This window comes from Rattus rattus, chromosome 4, assembly GCF_011064425.1.
Source record: "Rattus rattus isolate New Zealand chromosome 4, Rrattus_CSIRO_v1, whole genome shotgun sequence".
NCBI classification, from domain to species: domain Eukaryota; kingdom Metazoa; phylum Chordata; class Mammalia; order Rodentia; family Muridae; genus Rattus; species Rattus rattus.
This window is the reverse complement of record NC_046157.1, coordinates 33,073,282-33,094,681: the sequence shown is the minus strand read 5'-3', so window position 1 is coordinate 33,094,681 and position 21,400 is coordinate 33,073,282. Positions and strand designations below refer to the sequence as shown.

The 21,400-nt window shown below is 39.7% G+C and overlaps 1 protein-coding gene across 1 annotated transcript in view; it reads right to left on the bottom strand.

The window, feature by feature from the left end:
- The window catches only part of Morc1 (MORC family CW-type zinc finger 1), a 173,457-nt gene that overhangs the window by 70,179 nt on the left and 81,878 nt on the right, over positions 1–21,400 (bottom strand). The window contains exon 15 of the mRNA XM_032899303.1: positions 2,544–2,672. Within this exon, the coding sequence (XP_032755194.1) occupies positions 2,544–2,672 (129 nt within the window). The remainder of the gene's footprint in view (positions 1–2,543; positions 2,673–21,400) is intronic.

The following is a 21,400-nucleotide window of genomic DNA, read 5'->3' as shown; positions in this document are numbered from 1 at the left end:
GAAAAAGGAGCTAAAAGTATCCAGGGGAAAAAAGATAGCATTTTCAACAAATGGTCCTATTTCAACTAGAGGTCAGCATGTAGAATGCAAATTGATCCATTCTCATAGCCCTGTACAAAGCTTAAGTCCAAGTGGATCAAGGACCTCCACATCAAACCAGGTACAATCAAACTAATAGAAGAAAAATTGGAGACGAACCTCCAACACATGGGCACTGGGAAAAATTTCCTGAACAAAACACCAATGGCTTATGCTTTAAGATCAAGAACCGACAAATGGAATCTCATAAAACTTCAAAGCTTCTGTAAGGTAAAGGATACTGTCATTAGGACAAAATGACAACCAACAGATTGGGGAAGGATATTTACTAGTCTTACATCTGATAGAGGGCTAATATCCAATATATACAAAGAACTCAAGAAGTTAAGGCTCCAGAGATTCAAATAACCCTATTAAAAATGGGGTACAGAGCTAAACAAAGAATTCACAGCTGAGGAATATCGAATGGCCAAGAAGCATCTAAGGAAATGTTCAACATCCTTAGATATCAGGGAAATGCAATTCGAAACAACCCTGAGATTCCACCTTACACCAGTGAGAATGGCTAAGATAAAAACTCAGGTGACAATAGATGCTGGTGAGGATGTGGAGAAAGAGGAACACTCCTTCATTGTTGGTGGGATTCCAAGCTGGTACAAGCACTCTGGAAATCAGTCTGGAGGTTCCTCAGATAATTGGACATTGAACTACCTGAGGACCCAGCTATACCTCTCTTGGGCATATACCCAAAAGATGCTCCAACATACAACAAAGACACATGCTCCACTATGTTCATAACAGCCTTATTTATAATAGCCAGAAGGTGGAAAGAACCCAGATGCCCTTCAACAGAGGAATGGATAGAGAAAATGTGGTACATCGACACAATGGAGTACTACTCAGCTATCAAAAACAATGACGTCATGAAATTCATAGGCAAATGGATGGAACTAGAAAATGTCATCCTGAGTGAGGTAACCCAATCAGAAAAAAAATTCATGGTATGCACTCACTGATAAGTGGATATTAGCCCCAAACCTCCAACTACCCAAGATACAATCCACAGATCACATGAAGCTCAAGAATAAGGATGACCAAAGTGCAGATGCTTCACTCCTTCTGAAAAGGAGGAATAAAAATATTCATAGGAGGAGATATGGAGACAATGTTTGTAGCAGAGACTGAAGGAATGGCCATTAAGAGCCTGCTCCACCTGGGAATCCAGCCTATACATATATATGCCAAACTTTGACACTATTGATGAAGCCAAGAAGTGCAGACAGGATATAGCTGTCTCCTGAGAGGCTCAGTCATAGCATGACAAACACAGAGACGAATGCTAGCAGCAAACCATTGAACCATTATGAGAACAGGGTCCCTGTTGGAGGAGTTAGAGAAAGGATTGAAGGAGCTGAAGGGGCTTGCAACTGGTAAGAACAACAATACCAACCAACCAGAGCTTCCAGGGACTAAACCCTTACCCAAAGAGTACACATGGACAGACGCATGGCTCCAGCTGCATATGATGCAGAGGATGGCCTTGTTGGGCACCAATGGGAGGAGAAGCCCTTGGTCCCTTCAAGGCTGGACCCAGCAGTTTAGGGGAGTGTCAGGGCAGGGAGGCGGGATCAGAGGGATGGTTGGGGAGGAGGAACACCCTCATAGAAGAAGGGGGAGGGTGGAATGGGATAGGGGGCTTATGGATGGGAAACTGGGAAAGGGAATAACATTTGAAATGTAAATAAAAAATATCCAATTTTAAAAAAGGGAAAAAATGATGTAGAACTCTCAGCTCTTCAGCACCACGTCTTCTGCACGCTGCCATGCTTCCTGCCATGGTGATAATGGACTACACCTCTGACACTGTAAGCTAGTCCCAATTAATGGGTTTTTATTATAACTATTGCCTTGATCATGGTACCCCTTCACAGCAATAAAACCCAAACTAAGACAACCTCCCATTGTTTATCAAAAAACCTTGGCTTTGAATTCAAGACACATAAAGGCATTTACCCAAGAAAATATTCCTACCTTTCCTCATTTCCTCACCCTCACTTACTTTGTTATTAAGATTACAGAATTCCTATTAGCCTTAGACACAATGTTACATCTTAAATGTAGGAAAGTTTTACATATTACAAATAGAAAAGTGGTTGTTTCTAGTGTTCTATCACAAGTATTTTTAAGGTATATATCTGATATCAACCATTTTATCCATGTTCTGAAATCCAATCATAGCAGCTATCTCATATGCTGTGTCATGAAATCTCGCCTACATTTTCACACTCCACTCTTCTTCACCCCCATGCTCAAAAACTCTTTGTTTGCCTCAAATCCTTCACATATCCCATTTCCCCTCTATTGTACTCATTTTAAACTCTTGCCTAGACAGTAACTCCTTAGAAGCAAACTCCAATTTTTTTACCCCGTGTTGTTTTCTTAGCACCATGACTTGAATATTAAGGAAATCATGAATATTTGCCAGTTTGGCATTCAGCCCTCACCACACTGTAGGATGAATGGGATAGCCATGGCTCGTCTCCTTCGCCATTGCAGAGCCTCTAAAGAGCTGTCTGTGTCTTTGCTATGCTGGTCTTTGAATTTGTTCCAAAACAGTGTTAGGCTTCTATTACCTAAAGGGGAAGAAACAGACAATGTAAAGTCAAAATAAGTAAGTTAACACAGTCAAGGTGATTAGCAAAGGAACGTTTCATATAAGTACATATACAGTATAATTTCAACCATGTAGAAACCAAAACATAAATAAGAACTTCATGTATTGTTATCTCTTTGGTATTTATAGGTGGAATATGTTTACTGATTTATATGCTTTTGCGTTTTCAGATCACACACAGTAATGAGTACCATCTTCCCAATGAAACCAAAGACAACAGCAGTTATAAAAAGTTACACTTTTATTGTTGCAATAAAGCACAGTGACATTTAAAGTATTATTCTTAAATATTCCCAGGAAGAGATATGCTAATTAATGTGTATAGGCCATTTTTAAAATGATTGCCCCAAATATTTATCATTCCTATCACACAGACTTGTCTCGGGCCCACATATCATCTCTGGTTCTGGTTTCTTCCTGGCCTGCGTTTTATGTTCCACTTTAACCCCAAGTTCTATGACCTTCTTTGCTTAGAAATAGCACTCAGCTCAGATGCACTGGAATTTCTTTAGAAAGCTATATTCTTATCCTTTGATCTAGAAATTGAACAGTTGTGAACAAACTACAGTATTATTAGAATAGCAAAAATTTGGAAATAACATAAAAGCTTATGGGTAACGGATAAACTCCATTTTCAAGCAGGGAAAGAACCCTAGGCACCTGGAAGAGGATGCAGGAACACATAAATGCAGTGTCTTACTAGGATCTACAAAACACGGCTTTTATTTTTAAAAGATACAAGGCAACACCAGAATATAATGTTTTTGTAACTTACAAAATGTGTGCTCATATAATAACAGGTTGGAAATACTTTACTAGAAGTATGAAAAAAGAAAATTTTATTTTTGAACATTTTAAAGATCTATTTCTTATGAGTATGGGTGCTTTGCTCACACATATGCCTGTGTACCATGTGAGCCTGGTGCCCACAGAAGACAGAAAAGATGTTGAATCCCCTGGAACCAGAATTACAGACGGCATAAATTTCTATGTGGGTCCTAGGAATAAAACCCCAGTCTTCTGCAGGGGCAGAGTGCGTTTAACCCACTGACCCCTCTCTCCAACCCCCCAAATAAGGTTTTAATAGTAAATATCTTTAGAGAAAGAAATTTAAAAAGCTAAGGAAGATACTTTTACTTTTTGTGAATACTTTTTAATATTTACATGGGCATGCAGGTACTATTTTTGAAATGATCTTAAATAAAACACATGAACCATGTCTTCCTATTTCACATAATATGGCAACCATGAACTGCCTGGCCATGTGGCTATGGAACTTCTGAAATATATCCATAGAGAACACCATCACCAATATTCACATTCCCAAAAGTGTATTCTGAAGTATGAACCCTAGAGATACTAGAAATAAGGCCATTTTTCACTTGCTTAATTTTAAAACAAGCAGACCAAAAGTCAGTCTTTGAAACAGACTTTCTCCATGAGCTAGACCACTAAAAGGAACTCACAGATCCCTCAATTCCTGTGTTGATTCTTCACTAAATTTTTACTTACTCTCTCAACCAAATCCTCCTTAGGCATGGGGCTGGTAAACTTTCCACTAAGACTCAGCTTCTGCCTTCTGCTTACTATCTGGCCTTGGAATTTCTGCCTAGCTGAGGATGACTAAGGTGGTTGGAATGAAAATGGTCCCTGTAAGCTCATGCAATTGAATGCTTGGTCATCAGTAAGTGTCAATATTTGTGAAGGATTGGGAGGTGTGGCAAGGTCAGAGGAAGGATGTCACTGGAAGTGGCCTTTGAGGTTTCAAAATCTCAAGTCAGGCCCAATCCCTCCCTCCCTCCTTCCTACCCTCCCTTTGTCTCTCTCTCTCTCTCTCTCTCTCTCTCTCTCTCTCTCTCTCTCTCTCTCTCTCTCTCTCTCTCCCCCTGTGTGTGTGTGTCTGTCTCTGTCTGTCTGTCTGTCTCTCCCCTGTGTGTGTCTGTCTCTGTCTGTCTGTCTGTCTGTCTCTCCCCTGTGTGTGTGTCTGTCTCTGTCTCTGTCTCTCTCTCTGTCTCTGTCTCTCCCTCTCCTTCTTCCTATCTCTCCCTGCTGCTTGCAGATCTGGATGTAGAATTCTCAGCTACCTTTCCAGTATCATACCTGTCTGTGTGCCACCATGCTTCCCACCATGATGATAATGGGCTACACCTCTGAAACTATAAGTGAGCCCCCAATTATAAACATCTTTTATAAATGTTGCCTCCTTGGTCATGTGTATGTTTGGCAACAGAAAACTGACCACGACAATGATATTGAATTTCTGATCCCACTGTCTCCATTTCTTAGTAAATGAGCTTGGTTTATGTGGTTCTGGAGGGTGCACCAAACTCATCAGGTGATGTGAGACACACTATGAACTTAGTACTCTATAATACACACTTTACCAACTGAGCTCATAGCCATGTTATTTGGTCATGGTCCACCTCATCCTCCACTTCTCTAGATACTTAAGGATTGTTCTCTTAAATCTGAAGTGGCTCATGAGAGTTGCTTCTCTGATTTTCATGTTAACTATTTTGCCTTTCCTATCTCAGGGGTGTTCTATAGATTTTAAAGACATAGAATACACACTGGCTCTGATATATATTATTTGCAAAATTTTGGGCAAACTGCTAGGTTTTCGTATCCATCCATGAATGTTGGATAGGCAACATGGTTCAGCAGGCAAATGTGCTTGATGCCAAATCTGACAACATGAGTTTGATCCCAGGAGATGCACAAGGCAGAAGGAGAGAAACACACCTCACTATATATCCTTGAACCTCTACATGTGCACCCAGATATAAATAAAATAAACAAATGTAAGAAAAATAATTAAAAACTCTAGTGATAGCACGTGCTGGTGAAGATACAAAGCGAAGGGAACACCTCTTATAGCTGGTGGGAGTGCAAATTTGTACAACCACTTTGGAAATCAATTTGATGATTTCTCAGAAAACTGGGAATGTGGGGAGCAATGCCCTTAAAACCCTCCATTATTGATGCTAATATTATGTTAGAGTTAGGTATGACTGGGTTCATGGAAGATCCCCAACCAGCTGCAGAAGACTAATACAAATCTGGTGGTCAGGTTGCCTAATGATATGACAAACTTGTGGTGGTCAAGATGACTAATGATATGACAAACTTGTGACTTTTCTGAGAAACCAACATCCTGTTGATCAGCTGACCACAAGAGTGCTGTGTCCTTGGCTTGTGTAGATGTTTCCCACTTTCCCCCTCCCTCTGTTGCCCCTGCTATGGTATAAATTCAGCCTTGGGAAAAAATAAAATTGTTGCCTTGATCGGACTATTGTCTTGGCGTCCTTTTTCATGTTTCTTGTCCCCCATTCTCTTCCAGGTACCCTCTTCACCCTCTTTGACATGGGAACAACTCTACCTCAAGACCCACTCTTTTGTGGGCATATACCACAAAAATACCCAACTATACCACAGGGACACTTGCTCAAGGACACTGCTTTACTCATAGTAGCCAGAAACTAGAAACAAACTAGATGTCCCTCAACAGAAGAATGGTTACAGAAAATGTGGTACATCTCCACAATGGAACACTACTTAGCTATTAAAAATAAAGACACCATGAATGTTGCAGGCAAATGAATGGAACTTGAAAACACAATCCTGAGTGATGTAACCCAGAGGTAGAAAGACATTCATGATCATGGATGGAGCTGGAAACAATCATTCTAAGAGAGGCAACTCAAACCCAGGAAAATCGACATTGCATGTTCTCACTCTCTCAAAACAAGAGAAAAATAATAAACTATATTATGAAAAGTAACTTGCCTTACAGGATTAATATAAAGATGAAATGTAAGATACACTAAAACAAAGAACAAAAGGATTCTAGGACTAGAGAGTAGGGTGCTCTCAAACCTGTTTTACCATCTAGGCAGAAATGTCACTGGCTGAATCTGTTGAATGTAACTACTTTGGAACTTTGGAGTCTACCAGAGGATTTCAAAGCCAGTTCAGCTCCTAGCCAGTACTCCCTACCCATCCTATCCACTTTAACCCTATGACAAAAAGATGTGCTTGGGTCCCTGGAAAAGCTGGTGCACACTTTGAGAACTCAGACTAAGATAGAGTTTACCAATAACGACTTTCCCAGTACCAGTGATCCCTGCTATAACTGGTGCTCATTACCTAAAGGTGCAGAGGAAGAAGTAGGACCACTGATGTCACAGATCTCCGTCAATGCCACAAGCTCTGTCTCCATTTGTTACAATGACTTCTAGGAAATGTGAGGAACTGATACCTTTTTCCTCTAAACCTTTTATGTTTCTGTGATCTTTTGTGAGCTATGTTTGGCAAGCTAGACAAAAGCAACTATCTGTACAAGAGAAATTTAAGTGACCAGAAGATAGCAGAAGATCAAAAAATGCTGGAGAAGACTTAAGTTTACATTTCACGCTGATCCTCTGCCCAGAGACCTCCTTACAACAGTAAAACCCAAAATAAAACACAAGAGGTGGCAAAGGTCAGACTCAATCTCCAGAGTTACAGCACCGTCAGATTCCAACATGTAGTTTTCAAGAACAATATCCTCAGGCATATAAGGCAAAAGGAAAACTAAGCCAACAGAACTTTTCCTTAGAAAAACATGTACAAAAACTTTAGAGCAAATTCAAAAAGAGAAAAAAAGATCAAGAAAATGATGTAGAAACAAACATACCAGAGAAACATGAAAATTAGTAAGAGGCAGAAAAGAATTCTTGAGCATAGCCATCCTCTAACTGAAATGACTTTCCTGAGGTGTTCAAGTGAAGATTCTAGCAGGAGCGAGAGAGAGGCAGTGAAGTTGAAGATGCAATAATGGAGTTTATATGTATGTGAGGAGCAGAGAGAAAAATAATCAGAAGAAAGTGAGCCGAGCTTTTGAGGCCAGAATAACCCCACCAACTGGACCAACATACATGCCGTCAAAGGTCTAGAATGGGGGCTCGGCTGGTAAAGTGATGCTGTGCAAGCATGAGGATCTGAGTTCAAATTCTCCACTTCCACTTACAAAGCTGAACGTAGACGTATATTCCTGTGATCAGCACTGGGGAGGAAGATACAAGAAGATCCCTGGGTTTGCTGACTGGCAGGCTAGCCCAGTGAGCTCCAGGTTCAGTGATAGACTTCATTATCAAAGCTAAGGTCATTTAAATAAATAATGACTGAATTTTCCACATATTTGATTAAAGGTATTAATAAAAATATATCTAATGACATGTAACAATATTTATCATGATCAAGCTGTTAAAAGACAAATGTGTGTGTGTGTGTGTGTGTGTGTGTGTGTGTGTGTGTGTGTGTGTGTGGTAAATACACATGATGGTGTTTACCGAAAATAGATTTGTTTTCATACAGTATAGTCTGATGACAGTTTTCCTCTCCCAATGTCTCTCACATCTACCCTACCTTCCCCAACCATCTAACTCCAAGCCCTTTCTTTCTCTCTTTAGAGAATGAAAACACAAATTAAATAAACAGACCAGAATTATTTTAAAAAAGCAAACGCACAATAAACACACACACACACACACACACACACACACACACAGCAATGTTACTACAGTAAAGTGGCTATATATTCAAGTTAGAATGTCCTAATTTTAGTGCACTAAATATGATACATACAAAGAAAATGGCTAAAGAATACACGTAACAGAAAAAGAGACATGAAGTGAGGAAAGTTAGTGCCTGCCTATAATCCCAAGATGGACGCAACATCCCAAGCCTGGGCCCAGGCTGCGCTGCATAATGAAAAATAAATGAGGAAGGCACTTAAGTGCATCATTACAATAATCAGACAGACACAGTGGAGGAAAGTAAAGCAAGAAACATGGGACAAACAGAAAGCTGTAAGGCATCCAGAAAACAATCAGCACCGTGACCACAGCCCCCTTTATCAGAGGTTCCTTTAGTGTAGAATAGGATGTAGTCTCCATTCAAAAGACACGTGGTAGAGAGAATTAAAAATATGATTTCTGTATGTGCTGTCCAGATGCAAATTAGCTGCAAATGACACAAAAAAGAACAATATCTCTTTTGATACTAAATAAAAGTATAAGAAGGAAAATTTTTTTTTTTGGAAAAAAAAAAAAAGAACACAATACACAATAGAGCAAGCCTGGCTATGCAAACATTAAACAAAATAGATTTTAAACCAAACCTGGTCACAAGAGACAAAATGAAGACTCTTAAATATTAATAAAAGGTTCAGAAGAGCAAGAAGATAAAATGATTACAAACAGATGCACCTAACATAATAAGCTAAAGAAGAACAGGAAGCCAACCAGCAAAATTCAAATAAAAACAGACTTACAAAAGAGGCTGAATACTTCATTCTTAACATAAATTTCATGGCACTTACATGATTCGGTTTTAGAAAGAAATAAGTATATAGAAAATTATTCATTTCATCTATGTTTCCCAAATTTTTGGGATACTGTTGTTCATAATAGACTCTAATGATGCTTTCTATTTTGTATCACTGGTTGTAATGTTTTCTCCATTCTTTCTCTTCCGGGGTCTTCTTCTTTTTCTCTTACGCTAACTAGAAGCTTGCCTGTATACCATTTATCAGTCCATCCCTTTTAAAGAGCAGGTGGAAAATGAGGTAAGAAGACAACAATACATGTTATAATGAACTAACCTGATCCTAAAATTAAGTCTCAAGAGCCTTAAGAAAACAGTCACACACAGCCATGTTCACACTGCTGCTGTGTGTAAGCAGTAAGAACCCATTGCCACGACCTCTTTGTCGGCGCTAATGGAACCAATTTAAATAGAAATATCAGGCAAGAGAAATTGCAAGGGAGGTAGACATCAGTGCTAAAATTACCCTCAAAAATAAAAAACACAGGAAGAGACAGGCTCAGTAGTCTGTCCTGTCTACCTGTGTGAGTTCAGAGCAGAGGCATGGAGCATACAACTAGGTGGCAGCAATCTAGAAACCAGAAGCCTCCAGGTGAATGCCATCTTGCTACATCTTGTCAGTTGACTCCGCGGCCGCTAACACTGCTGGGAAACAGCTTTCTCTTGTTGTAGCCATCTAAGATCTATTTTTATGGCAGCCAAAGCAAATGGCTGTGTAATTCCCTCTAACTCCAGACATCCAGCTGCCCTTGCTTCCCTCAACTGCAAAACATTTCAGATATCATAGCGTATTCTCTGCCCTTCCTGACCTCTAGAATCAGCTTTCTCAAGTGCACCGCCAGGAATATGGTTTAAATAATACAGCTTAGAGCTGGGGATGGGCCCTCCTCACACCTATAATTCTAGCACTCACCATGCTGAGGCAGGAGGATGGCTATTTGTTTGAGGACAGCCTAGATCACAGTGAGTTTCACTGCAACCTACTTTAAAGTATGTGACCATATCTCAAAAACAAACAAACCAATGGGGTAGGTCCTTGCTTTTCCATTTCCTTTCCCATTGCTGTGATAAAGGACCATGACCAAATCAATGTTAGGGAGAAAGGGCTTGTTTTAACTCACAGTCTAAGGTACTGTCCAGCATGCAGGGAAGACAAGGAAGCAAGGGCTTGAAACAGCCACTCAGAGTGAGTTGAAGCCCAGCCTAGTTGACACAGTAAGTTCAAGGCCAGCCATGGCTACAGAGTGAGGCTATAAATTTTTTTTTAAGTTAAAGATGGCAATTGTTTAAGAAAAGGTGTACAAAGAAGGAAGCCTTGAACATTGTTGGTAGGAATGAATGTTCGTAGAGCCAATACAAAAAATAAGAGAGGTGGCTTGAAAAAAAATAAAAATAGAACTATGATATTATCTTAAAACATCACTTCAAAGTGTGTGTATATCCAAAGGAAGTGAATTCAGTATGTAGAATAATCATCTCCATTCACACGTTCATTACAACATTATTCAATAAATAGGTATGACACGGAATCAATCTAAATGTTGGATAAATGGTTTGAAACACACAATAAATATACACATTTGGCATTGAAAAGGAAGCAAATCCTGCCACTCACAATAGCGCCTATGCACATTGAGGTCATTAAGACAAAACAAAAAAACCCTGAAAGATAGATGTCACACGGTCTCACTTATAAGTAGATCCCTAAAAATTGAGTTCATGGGAACACAGTGTAGAATAACAGTTGTGACAGGCTTAGGGAGAAAGCTGGGGAAGATGTTCATTAAAGGACACAAAATTTCAGTCATGAGGAATATGTTCAAGAGGTCTACTGCACACCATGGTGAATGTCATTAATAACAACAGAATTCAGAACTTCAAAGGAAGGAATTTGTACACCTGTCCACAGAAGCGTCTTTCACAAGAGATCCGATGTGGAAGAAACGCAAGTGTCTAGGACAGATAGGTGAGAAATCAAAATACAGCCTATACATAAGGATACAGTCATACAAAAGGATGTGTACTCCGGCACATGCTTCAACATACATGAAAAGCTTACAGCTATAACTAAGTAAAATAAATAAATCACAAAAGACAAATGCCTTTATGTTGGATACTGAGTCAAACCCACAGAAAGACTGAAGATGGGGTGTGGGAGTGGAAATGACTTACTGCTTCATGAAAGATGACTTTCAGTCTTAGATCAAAAGAGCTCTGGAAATAGAAACAGATGGCAGTGACAGCCACGTACAATTGTGTACTTAATGATACCAGCTCGTATATAAAAACGGTAAAGATGCTAAGTGTTGTTTTATACGTGTAAAAATGTATAAAATGTAAAAGGGAGGAATATAAGAGATTTACGGTCATACATGTTGCAGCCGTACTGCATCTGTCATCTCCTTAAATGTCACTTTCCCTTAACTACCATTTTCTCTCTTTCTCTCTCTCTTAGTATAGAATAGAGTTTATTCAGGGCATGGGGAGGGGAGTTAAGAGGGTAGTAGGGGCAGAGAGAGAGAGAGAGAGAGAGAGAGAGAGAGAGAGAGAGAGAAATAGAGTAGAGGCTGGTCAAAAACACGTGGAGAGAAGGGGGAAGGGGAATGGGGAAAGAAGGGACAAAGGGGAAAGAGGGTGTGAGAACAGGAGAGAGAGGTACCATTCTCACAGGAAAGCTGTGCTTTAGAACTCGGCATGGCTTTAGCGAGGAGCTTAGCAGTCTGCAGCCATGTGACTACTGTTACTCCTGACAAGACACTTCATTAACCTGTGTGAGATAAAACGAAGGTGAAATAAGGCCTCTGCCAGAACACATTAGCAAAGACAGCTAATGTAATGCAGCTAACTGGCAAGATGAATATCCACAGTTATCTCCAACACAAACACCGTAAGACTGGGAAAAGCAGGAGGTTGGTAACCACACAGAACACAGCTCCAGCCTGGGTGATGGTCTCCTCCCTGCTCTGAGATCACACCACCTGTCACCATTTAACACCTTGTATCTTTCACCTTCTGCCTCTGTTCTCCAGTAGATGATGAAATCTTAGAAGACATTGGCTGTGCATAGTACCATGGCTGTAGTACCTGACATCGAGAGCTGAATATTTTCTTTTTTAAAGATCTGCTTGATTTGTTCAGGTTATTGAATATATAGTTAAACAACTGAAGTCCACCTTCCTTAACTGTTTTCTAAGGTATTGCATAATACTGAGGAACTACTGATTAAAGGCGAAATGGAAATTTCACTAGCCCAGACATCTGAAAGACCACACTGAATAAAAGACACAGGAATATACAAACTGAAGGTATCAGGAGAGTGTGATAGCTCGGCAATAAAGGAGCCTGAGTTTGATTCCAGGGGCCCATGTTGTGGAAGGAGAGAACCGGCTCCAGAAATTTATCCCTGACCTCTACCTGTGTGCCATGCCCTGGCCTGGTCTATACAAACACAAGGAAGAGATGAAGGCAAAGAAATCAAGGGGGTGTCTGCAGAGTTAGAAACAGCCCTCACTAACGCCTGATGCAAACCCTATTTTCAATACACAAAAGCACCTCAACATGAACAACTTGTATCTGCGCCAGTCACGGTATCAGAACGTATCTGCTGTGGGCTAGATTCTGGAGATGAGAAAACGTCCTCGTAAGCAAAAAGGGCAGACAGATAGCTAGGAGAGGAAGCACATCTCGGCTTCATTCTTTAATGTCTCATATAGTCCACAGGGGTTTGTGCAGCTATTCCAACTGGTTTCTCTTCAAAATCCATGTATTCCATAACGATCATGATGATTGACAGTAAACGGTGCATATGTCCTGACATTTTCAAACTGTAATGCAGGAAGCAGACTCAGAATCTGCACTCATAAAAATTCTTGTCTATCCTAGTCTGGCAAGAAATAAAATCAGTAATAATGATACTTCGATGTTTTAGTTTTGGCCTTCAGAAATAGAGTGGTATACAATAATGGCTATTTAAATACACGGATTACTAACAGATACCGATGTTTGTGCAATTTAATTAAAGTGATGCATTTTCCCTTTTGCAGGTTAACTCCGAGGCCCAAAGTGAAGTTTCAGGACTTAAAAAGTAATTCATTTTTCAGACTATATTTTAATGTTTCCAGTCACCAATGAAGTAAGCCATGGAAATGATCCACAACCAATTGTCTATGACATTTTTATGACTTTAGCATCTCTAAACTCGACTGATTCAAAACTTCCATTTATTTCTGTGAAGAGTAAAAGGCCAAAAGCTCACAGCTAACGCTCAGAATTAGAACAGAATATGTAACTGGAGATTTGGGCTTAAAGACTCGATCAGTTCATTACTTTAACAGGATAATCTAAGATTGATGCACATTGAATTGAAGTCTCACTTTCTACAACAGAGATCTGTGAGAAAAGCTCTGAACAGTAAATTTACTGTTAGGAATGTGTAGAATATTTTATTCAGAACTATTGCAAATGGCAGAACTGTAATGGTTTCATCACTGTAATTTTCAGGAGACCTTTAAACCCTGCAATAATTTGGAAGAGTATTTTTTATTCTCCTGATAAATTATCCTCTTGGAAGCTTCCTGGAAGCTTCTAGCCTCTGTACAATCTAATCTGGGCCTAGAATATTTTCAGCCTCTGGGACTTACTGCTAAATAAATCCATCCCTTTCCAGTTCTTTCTGATCTCTTGCTGGCTGGTTCAACTCAGCTGTTCTGGCTTAAACTCCTCTCCAAGCTGACTGATTCAACCTGGCTTCTTTCAGCTTCTCCTTCATTGCTCTTCTCTGTCTCTTACTAACTTTGGCAAAGCGTTTTAATCTCTGGCTCCTTCTCGTTCTCTGGCTCTCTGTCTTCACCTATGTTAGCTCGTTCTCTCTCTGCAACCTGTCTCTGTATAACTGTTCCAGTAAAGTTGCCCCCTCCTTTCTCCCTCTGCCCTGCTCTCTGTAACCGTCCTGGTAAAACTGCCTATTTTTCTTTCTTCCCTGCACTGCCACTTAAGTAGTTTCCCTTTCCTCTCTGTTCTCATGAGAGTTGGGCATATCTTATTTTGTCAAATCTTCCTCTGATGTGTCACTTTGTCTGCCACTCAATTAGACATGACTTTCAAACATGGGTGCTTCATTGTACAAGGTAACTTTACCTTCATTGTTTGGGGTTAAAGGTGTATGCTAACAGCTTATCTGTTTTCCAGCCAATGATATTAAAGTTATTTGCTAAGGGATGGACCACAACAGAACTAGAAACCAGATTTTGTTCAGTACATAACACAATGTCTTGGCGTTCACAGTGTGATCAAATATCCTGCAATGATTATTTTATTGAAAAGTGTTGAGATCCAGTAACTTTAGTCCACCTCACACAGTTAAATTTTGTCTATAAAAGAAACAAGGGAGATAAGAAAATGTTAACTCAGATGTGTGTGTTTGAAATGCAGTTGAATGAAATCATCGGAATGAAATCCATTGTTAGATATAGTTAATACATGCTAATGAAAACATCAAAACTAGGAGAAATACGGTTGAATCCTGGACATCAGCTAAGAAGAAAGTACAATAGCATTCAGGGCATGAGCTGACGCAGAAGAGAACACCAATCAATGTCAGCCTTCTTTTTCCCACTCCCTCCCTCACCAACAGCTAATAATCACTGCTCTACATTTAAACCAAGTCTCCAGATCTACCACATATGAGAGAGAATACGTACTTGTGTATATCTGACGCAATTACTTTAAAATATCCTTCGGTTTTATTATTTTTCTGAAATGTACAAGATTTCATTTTTCTTTATGGCAGGATAATATTCAGGTGTGCTTCTTTACTGTGTTGTAAAGTCCACTCTTGTTCACTGTGGGCACCTAGGGCTCATCTTAGCTATTGTGAATGGTGCAGTGGACAGCACAAAGGTGTCTCTTCCTATGTTGGTTTCATTTTCTTGGGGTGAGTACTCAGACAAGAGATAGCAGGGTCAAATAGAAGTATTTTTAGTTTCTGAAGTCTCTCCATAATGCTCTTCCTAATGGTTGTACTAATTTTTACCACCTTGATCAATGACAATTCATTTACTCTCCACATCCCACCAGCATTCATTTCTTTAGTTTTGATAACGGCCATTCTGTTAAGTGTGACGACATTATTGCAGATTTTAGTTACACTTCCCTCATGACTAATAGAACTACATTGAACTTTGTAATATATTTACTGATCACTTTATCTCTCCTTTTGAGAACCATTGGTCCATTTCATTTGGATCTTTTTGCTGTTCTTGCTAGGTTTAGAGGTTTTTGTATGTACTGATATTAGTTCTTTGTCCTGGGAGTAGCTTACAATTTTTTTTTCATTCCATAGGTGTCCCCGTACTTCATTCCCATAGATGTTAGTAGATCTAATTCTAATCATATAATATTGGTTCCTCTGTGCTTTGAAGCCAATGTCAGAAAGTTGCTGTCTACACCAATGCCTTCATGCTTTCCTTGTGTAGTTTCACAGTTTCAGGTCTGGATTACAGGTCTTTGATTCATTTTAAGTTGATTTGTGTACAGGGTGAGAGATCAAGGTCCTATTTGCTATTGGGTCTCAGCCTCACTTTCAGTAAAACCTTTGAGTGATTTTACATTTAACTTCTCGAACTGCATGTTTGTATTTGAAATCTGTATCTTTCCATGTGCTGTGGAAGGCTAGCCACTCAATGATTATTTTCCTTGCGGATGCCTGGGAATCCTGGCCCCAGTTGGAATCCGTGCCATTGTGTTTAAGTAGGATAGAAAGAGCTATATACTCCATTAGGACAAATCTTCAAAAGAAATAGAAGACAAAGTATGTTTCTTCTGCTCCATCCTCTCCTTAGAAAGAAATTACTTTTCCCTTCTTTTAGAGGATGTATTTTTACTTAGCATTTTCACCACTTTCTTTGGACATATTCATCCCTGTCTCTAAAATAGGAAAATCAAAACCATACATACCTAAGCTATGCATAATGGCACAGACCTATAAATCTTAGCACTCATACACCCAAAGCAAGAATATTCTGACTTTAAGACCAACCTGGGCTATATAAGCTCTGTTTTCAAACAACAGCAGCAGCAGCCAACAACAACAACATAAACTAAACTCCTAAATATAATTAGTTTCTTCTTATTGCTTTGATAAAATATGATGACCCAACATGGCTTTTAGAAGAATTTACTTTGGCTTATGGTTCCAGAGCATCCATAATGGCAACAGGAGCAAGGAGCTGAGACATCGCACCTCAACCACACCCAGGAAACAAAGAGAACAAGAACTGGAAGTAAGGTGAAGCTCTAAGCTCTCAAAGCCCACCTAGTCTACTGATGTACTTCTTCTAGCAAAGGTGCAACACCCAAAGGTACCTGTCCCCAACCATACTACCAATTGGGCACCGAGTTTTCAAATACTGGAACCTATGAGGGCATTTTTCATGACAACAACCACAGTGATCTAAAGCATCTTAGCATCTTGTTGTCTAATGGGTCTTGTCATGGGCTGTGTCAACTGAGCCTGTCTCTCTTGTCCCTAGTTAGAAGGTTATTTCTTTGGCAGGACTTTCTTAACATTTTCTCGGACATATAGGAAATCTGATGAGTGATTTAATACTCTTAAAAAGTTCCCTCACCCAATTAGAAATAAATAACATCTTGAATTTAATTAACTATACCATACTGGTCTCCCTGTATAAGCTGGGCCGGATTTAAACTTCACCATCACGGTGGGGATCACTGGTATAGAATATGATGTAGTGTGCCATATGTAAATAGTGCAAGGGTCACATTCGTGAAATGGATGAAAGAACAGTTGCTATCAAGCAGAGATACCTGGGTGATCTTTTAGCTTTGTTTTGTAGCAAAGGCAGCTGAAATTACTCATTTGACATGACTAAAAGCATAAGTAGCATAATTTCAGTGCCTATAGTCCTTGTGATGAACATTAGGTCTGTAATTGTTTAAGTCCAAGGTCTTTAGCTAAAACTCCATCTTCTTTTTGGAGTTTTGTCTGCTTTGAACCTGTGCAGGTCTTGTGAATGCTGTCACAGTTTCTGCCAGTTTGTATGTCGATCAGTCCTGTTCAGTCCAGAAGATGCTGTCTCCTTGAACTCACTCAACACCTGTGGCTCTTAGTGTTTTTTAAAACTGGATATTTTATGTATTTACATTTTGAATGTTATCCCCTTTCCCAATTCCCCACTCTCCCATTCCCCCTTCCCCTGCTTGTATGAGGATGCTCCCCCTTCTATAAACCCACTTCAATCTGAACACCCTGGTGTTCCCCTACACTGGGGAAATGAGCCTTCACAGGACCAAGGGCTTCTCCTCCTATTGGTGCCAGAAGGTGTTTTTGTTTCCTCTTCTGCATACATCCATGAGTCACAAAGGAGGAGGGTTTTGATGAAGACATCATGTATAGTGCTGAGTGCTCCAAGCTCTCTCACTGTCTGCACCTTGTCTGGTTGTGCGTTTCTATATTAACCATCATCTATAGCAAACAGAATCTTCTCTGGTGAGGGTTGAGCAACATGTCATTAGGAGTTACTTTGCTGCTATACTCATTTAGTGAAATAATAGTTGTGAGTTTTCCCCTAGTGCCCATAACCTATCCTAGTTTAGCAATGTCAGGCATGGGTTCCATCTCAAGGGGTGAGCCTTAAATCCAATTTTTTTCAAAGTGGTTGGTTACTATCATAATATGTATGCCACTATCATACAAGTACATTTTGCTGGCAGCTTGCTATTTTAGGTCACAGGGTTTGTAGCAGGGTACTAGTAATGATTATGTTTCTCCTCCAGTAGCATGCAGGGTAACTTCCAACATCATGCTAATCAGCAGGAGTGAAGCTTCCAGCTCTATTTTTCCATGTTCCATGATATAAGTAAGTGGGCATTTCGGCAACAGGGTCTTACTGTTAGGTTGCGAAGCCTTTTGCATTGGCAATATAGCCTGTACTGTTTTGGGGTGTCTACGGGATCTCTTTGGCCAACGACCCAACCAGACATAACTTGCAATTTTAATTTTTATTCACCTGAAGTAACTGTCACCTCGAAAGCTTATTTCCTCAGTCTTTTAATCTAGACCTAGTCCTGGAAGGCTCTAGATGTTGTAAAAGCTTACCTAGGCCTAGAATGTTTTTAACCTCTGAGACTCGCTGCTGAATAAGCTTCCCCTTTCTTGTTCTTTCTTATCTCTGGTTGACTGGCTCAACCTCAGTTTTTCCATCTCAAATTTCTCTTCAATCTGACTGACACAGTTTGGTTTCTCTCTCTCTGTCTTGACTCTCCTGAATTGGTCTGCTTGGCCATGTATTCTAATCTTCTGATTGCTGCTCCTTCTCTGACTCATTCTGTCTTCACCTGTGTCTAGCTTGTTCTTCTTTGCAACCTGTCTCTGTACAACTGTCCTAGAAAACCTGCTTCCTTCTGTCTCTGCACTGCCCCTAAGTAGCTCCCTTTTCCTCTCCTCGTGAGAATATCCTATTCTGTCAAATATTTCTCTGATTCATCACTTTGTCTGTCACTCAGTTAGACATCACTTTCAAACGTGCTTTCTTCTACAAACTAGCATTACCTTCATTGTTTGAGATTAAAAGTCTGTACTAAGGGTATGTCTGGATTCCAGACAGAGAGATTAAAGATGTGTGCTAAAGGCTGAGTGACACCATAACTAGAAACAGGGTTTTTCAGTATATTCCCAGGGTTCACAGTGCGATCAAATATCTTGCAGCAGTAACCCATTTCTGGTGCTAAGGATTTGATTTGGGAGCATAAGATTGAAGACGGTCTTCACCAGTACATGATCACTTGTAGTCCACAGACTGCCACTTTACAAAAACAAAATCAAATCCAGCATAGAAGAGCATAGCAAACAGAAACATAGTGAGCAAATGCTGTACTCTAATAAGCCACAAGACAACAAAAGCAGCTCCACCTAGAAAATACTTCAAGGATAAAGGGGAAGAAAAGGATGTGGAATGGAGAAGAGTCCTAAGGCCTATATTAAGATAGGAATTAATTTATAAATATGAACAGCATATTAGACAATTTATCATACAGAAGAAGTGTTGACAAAAATGCGGGTGTGATATTTGCATTTAAAGGGCACTTGCTTTCAGAAATGCATGCTAAAGTACTCATGGATATAATTACAGAATTTACAGAATTGTGCCTTTCACCATCCAAGTGGTGCAATAGATGAAAAGAGTTGAAATCAATTTCCCCACCAGCTGATCATTGTCAAGGCTAAATGAGAGGTTTATGGAGCCTTCACGTAATTACCTTGATTCTATTTTTGAAGTTCCTCCTGTTTTCCTTGGCCTCCCATCTCAGCTGGGACTTGCAGACTACCTGGCTAAACAATGTATTCTCATTCTCTTCTAAGGTCCCCTGCCTCACTTGCAGAGGGCCCTTCTTGACGCACTGTCACATAGCTTTCTCTGTGTGTACCTCTCCCTAGTGTCTTTACCTTTCTTGCAGATGGCCACCTTCTGATATACTACTCTATAGTCATTTCTTTAACAGTATCCAATCCTGGGGTCTCTTTATGTGTCTAAATATCTTCTTACAAAGGCCTTTGGTAACAATTTCATCTTAAGTATTTCTCTAAAGCCTCTGTCTTCAAAAAACAGTAATCCCCTCAGGTACTGGGAGTAAGGTTTCAAAATATGAATTTCAGAAGGACACAGTTCAATCCACAACAGTATAATAAAACTTTAAAGATAAAGCATAAGATATACTTATAATATAATATTTGAAGTCAAAATAAACAAGCAAATATCAACTTCATAAAATAAAATTCAAAAGATAAGAATTGTTTCTTGATGTAGATCTTAAACTTGTCACACATTTTCACTTTTTGTTTCCAGGGGTCTCCACACCCCACATGTCTCCAGGAGGGTGTGGCAGTAAACTTTCCTATAGTGAAATGCTGACATCTTAGACGCTAAAATGAATCAACCGTAAAATAACATCTTGTTATACAGAAAGCTATACCCAAGTAGGAAAATATTACCATACTAAGAATATTAAAATTCACTTTCAAAACTCAGCACAAATTTGGAAATTGGTATTTTTTTAAGTAACAATCTAATTGGGAAAATATGTAACTGAATCAATTTGGTCCAGAAACTTCTACCTCCGTGGAGACCATTAGGTAAAGCCACAGTCCTTGACTTTCTCCTACTTATACCACAGGATTTACATGAAATCATAGAGGACATTTACTTTACACAAATCTTGTAAGATAATACTGTAGCTGTAAGTCAGCAATGATAAAACCCTGACAACTGGAATGAATTGGGCCAAGTAAGGTAATAAAATTTAATGGGAATAAATGTACAATTGTGCACAAGGGACTAAAAATGCTTACTTTCAGAAAGACAAAAGTACAGATAAGACTGTACATGAACTCACATTCATCTTTACATAAACTCACATTAAACTTTTTGTTGAAATTTTTAGTTAGCAATAGTGCATTGAGGGTCAAGAATGTGCTTACTAAGAGTTACTGTATCCTGGTTGGATCTGCCTGCTATCCTAGTTGGTCCACCTGGGATAGCCTGCAAAGGTTGAGTGGCCTATGGTCCCCCGAGCCTCACTGTCTAGCTCTGGCCTTGCTCTTTGGTCCAGAGAAGACTTGACGGACCTAAGGAGCGTTCTGCTTTCTGCTGGATACATTCTGCGCCCCAAAACTAACCAGATTGGAATCTTGTCCCAATACCCATCTGATACTGCCCTCCATCCCAGTTGGTCCTAGAACACAGCATGCAGAGTCAGCATTACTTGTCATCTCGCTTGGGTCTGACTGGAACACAGCCTGCAGAGTAGGGTTTACCCAGGATACTGGCTGCAGATTGGGCTCTGTCTGAGGCACAGCCATCAGTGTCAGGTACCTTGATCCCCACTTTCCTGAGAAGTCTTGCTGCCATAAGGACCATCCAGCCAACACCAAGGAAAACCAGAAATCCAAAGAACAGCCTAGAAACACAACCCAAGGCAATATGATAGCACCAGAGCCTTCCTATCCTACAAACCCAGATATCCTAATAGAACTGAAGCACAAGAGGAGGCTCTTTAAACCAATCTTTAAGCACAAAGTATAAACCAAGTATAAATGCCAGAATGGTAGAATAACAAATTCTGTGCACATAAAGAATATCAATGATTTTGGAGCTGTAAGTCAAGGTTAACAAGGCAGAAGAGAAATATGACTTATCTTTAAAGATCTTAAAGGGCCAATAAGAGAGAAAACTTTGGCCCTTGTGGGATGAGTCAACTTCGTCTGTCCACTTTTTTTCTCCTTCAGAAATAATCACTTCCTCAGAG